The sequence below is a fragment of the Gavialis gangeticus genome, unplaced genomic scaffold (assembly GCF_001723915.1).
Source record: "Gavialis gangeticus isolate Ggan-Ray unplaced genomic scaffold, GavGan_comp1, whole genome shotgun sequence".
In the NCBI taxonomy this organism is placed as follows: domain Eukaryota; kingdom Metazoa; phylum Chordata; order Crocodylia; family Gavialidae; genus Gavialis; species Gavialis gangeticus.
Genome location: NW_017729005.1, coordinates 10207466 through 10209017, shown reverse-complemented (window position 1 = coordinate 10209017; position 1552 = coordinate 10207466). Strand labels below are relative to the sequence as shown.

General features: G+C 40.6%; 1 protein-coding gene across 3 annotated transcripts in view; it reads left to right on the top strand.

The window, feature by feature from the left end:
- The first annotated feature begins 56 nt into the window (after positions 1-56).
- COLQ (collagen like tail subunit of asymmetric acetylcholinesterase) overlaps positions 57-1552 on the top strand; it is a 108735-nt gene continuing 107239 nt past the window's right edge. Inside the window, exon 1 of one of the 3 annotated variants that reach the window (XR_002095899.1) lies at positions 57-260. Coding sequence is in view for 2 of the 3 variants with exons in the window: in XM_019508650.1 (XP_019364195.1) it covers positions 155-260 (106 nt within the window). In the remaining variant the exon portion in view is untranslated. The remainder of the gene's footprint in view (positions 261-1552) is intronic. The other 2 variants (XM_019508650.1, XM_019508649.1) reach the window with 2 other exon arrangements.

The window sequence follows — 1552 nt, the reverse complement described above, 5'->3', positions numbered from 1 at the left end:
CACACACACACACAGAGAGAGAGAGAGAGGGAGAGAGAGAAAAGGGGAAGAGAGAGCAAACAAGACAGGCATAGACAGAGAAGACAGTGGAGAAGAAGAGCTCCCCAAAGCAGACCCGTGTTTCTAACTTGGAATTTTACAGAGTGCAGCCAGCATGGTCGTCCTCAGCCTAATTACTTCGGGATTTTATCTTCAGCTTTTCTTCTGCTTTGTTCTCTCTCAGACTTCGTTTGTTGACAGTGTCTTCTCAGTTTCAGCAGGTAAATTTATAACATTGCTTTAGCTCTCATTTGTTACTTTTATTGGGCTGGATCTTTCCTTTGATTTTTACACTTTCTAATGATTGCGAAGGTGGGTGGAAAAGTACTTGATTGCAAACCTAGCAGTTGTTAGAAGAGGTAGCTGAGGATTTTTCACTGTAAACCTGTGTTGCTGTAGTGTAGGGTTTTGTTATTTCTAATTCCAACAACCCTCTCTCTTTCCCTGTTACCAGTACCCATCCAGTTCCTCAGCTGTTGCAAATTGATATGTCCCTATTTATCTCCATAGTACGTTGAAGTTTTACATTAGCCAAGGATCTGGCCCAATGAGTATATTAGTTGCATGTCTGCATGCTTTTTTCTATTTTGGGGGAGCTTAGGTAGATTAGAGCAGGGGAAAGAGAACAAGTCCCAATGTATATCTACTTCTATAAATATATTCTTGACCCCGTCCAATGTGGTTGGACTCCAACCTGGAAGTTAGCAGAGTAAACATCATCTGGCTCTGACTATGACACTAACAAATACCCAGAGGACTTACATAGCGAATGAGAGCTCACTGCATGGAAAATCCCTGATAGGCAAAAGGGAAAACAAATTAATTGTCAGCTGAGCCAAGGCACTGGAAATCCCTTTTAATAGGATTTACAGTTGAATCAGCTAGGCTTTCCTTCAGCAATGCCAAGTGGAAAGTAAGAGGAAAGTTGAAGATCACTGAACTTCAGCTTTCATCTCTTTATGGCAAATTGGTACTTCCTTCCTACCAAAACCCTAGATCCAATCACACCTGAATTTCAAGGTATTCCAGACCAATCCTGCTTTGGCAGCTTGAGATCAGTGTGTGATCGGAAAGATGCCCATTTTAAACAGAAGACAAATGTACTCTTAAAGCTGCTCGCTCTTTCTCTTGCTCGCTCGCTCTCTCGGTGCTGAAACCAAAGAGCAATGGATTATATTCAACATATTTAAGAGGAAATGTCCAAGAACGAAGAGGGAGCAGGCATATGATGACAGACTTTGTGATCAAGCAGTATTAGCATCTCAAGTGATTTCTTTTGGCTTTTTAAAATTTTATAGAAATTTTCAGCCAGATTCAATGTTCACAATAGTGAGTAGCTAGTTGTACTTATTTAAGTGCTCCCTGATGCACTTATGTCTTGATCTTCTTGTATATTCCACATGGAAATCTTTCCTTATCTGAAACTGCCAACCAGGGGTGGGAGGAGGTGAAATTTGATCAAATGTCTCTAGTGATCAGACTGAAACTCATGTTTCTATTTGCAACTATTTTT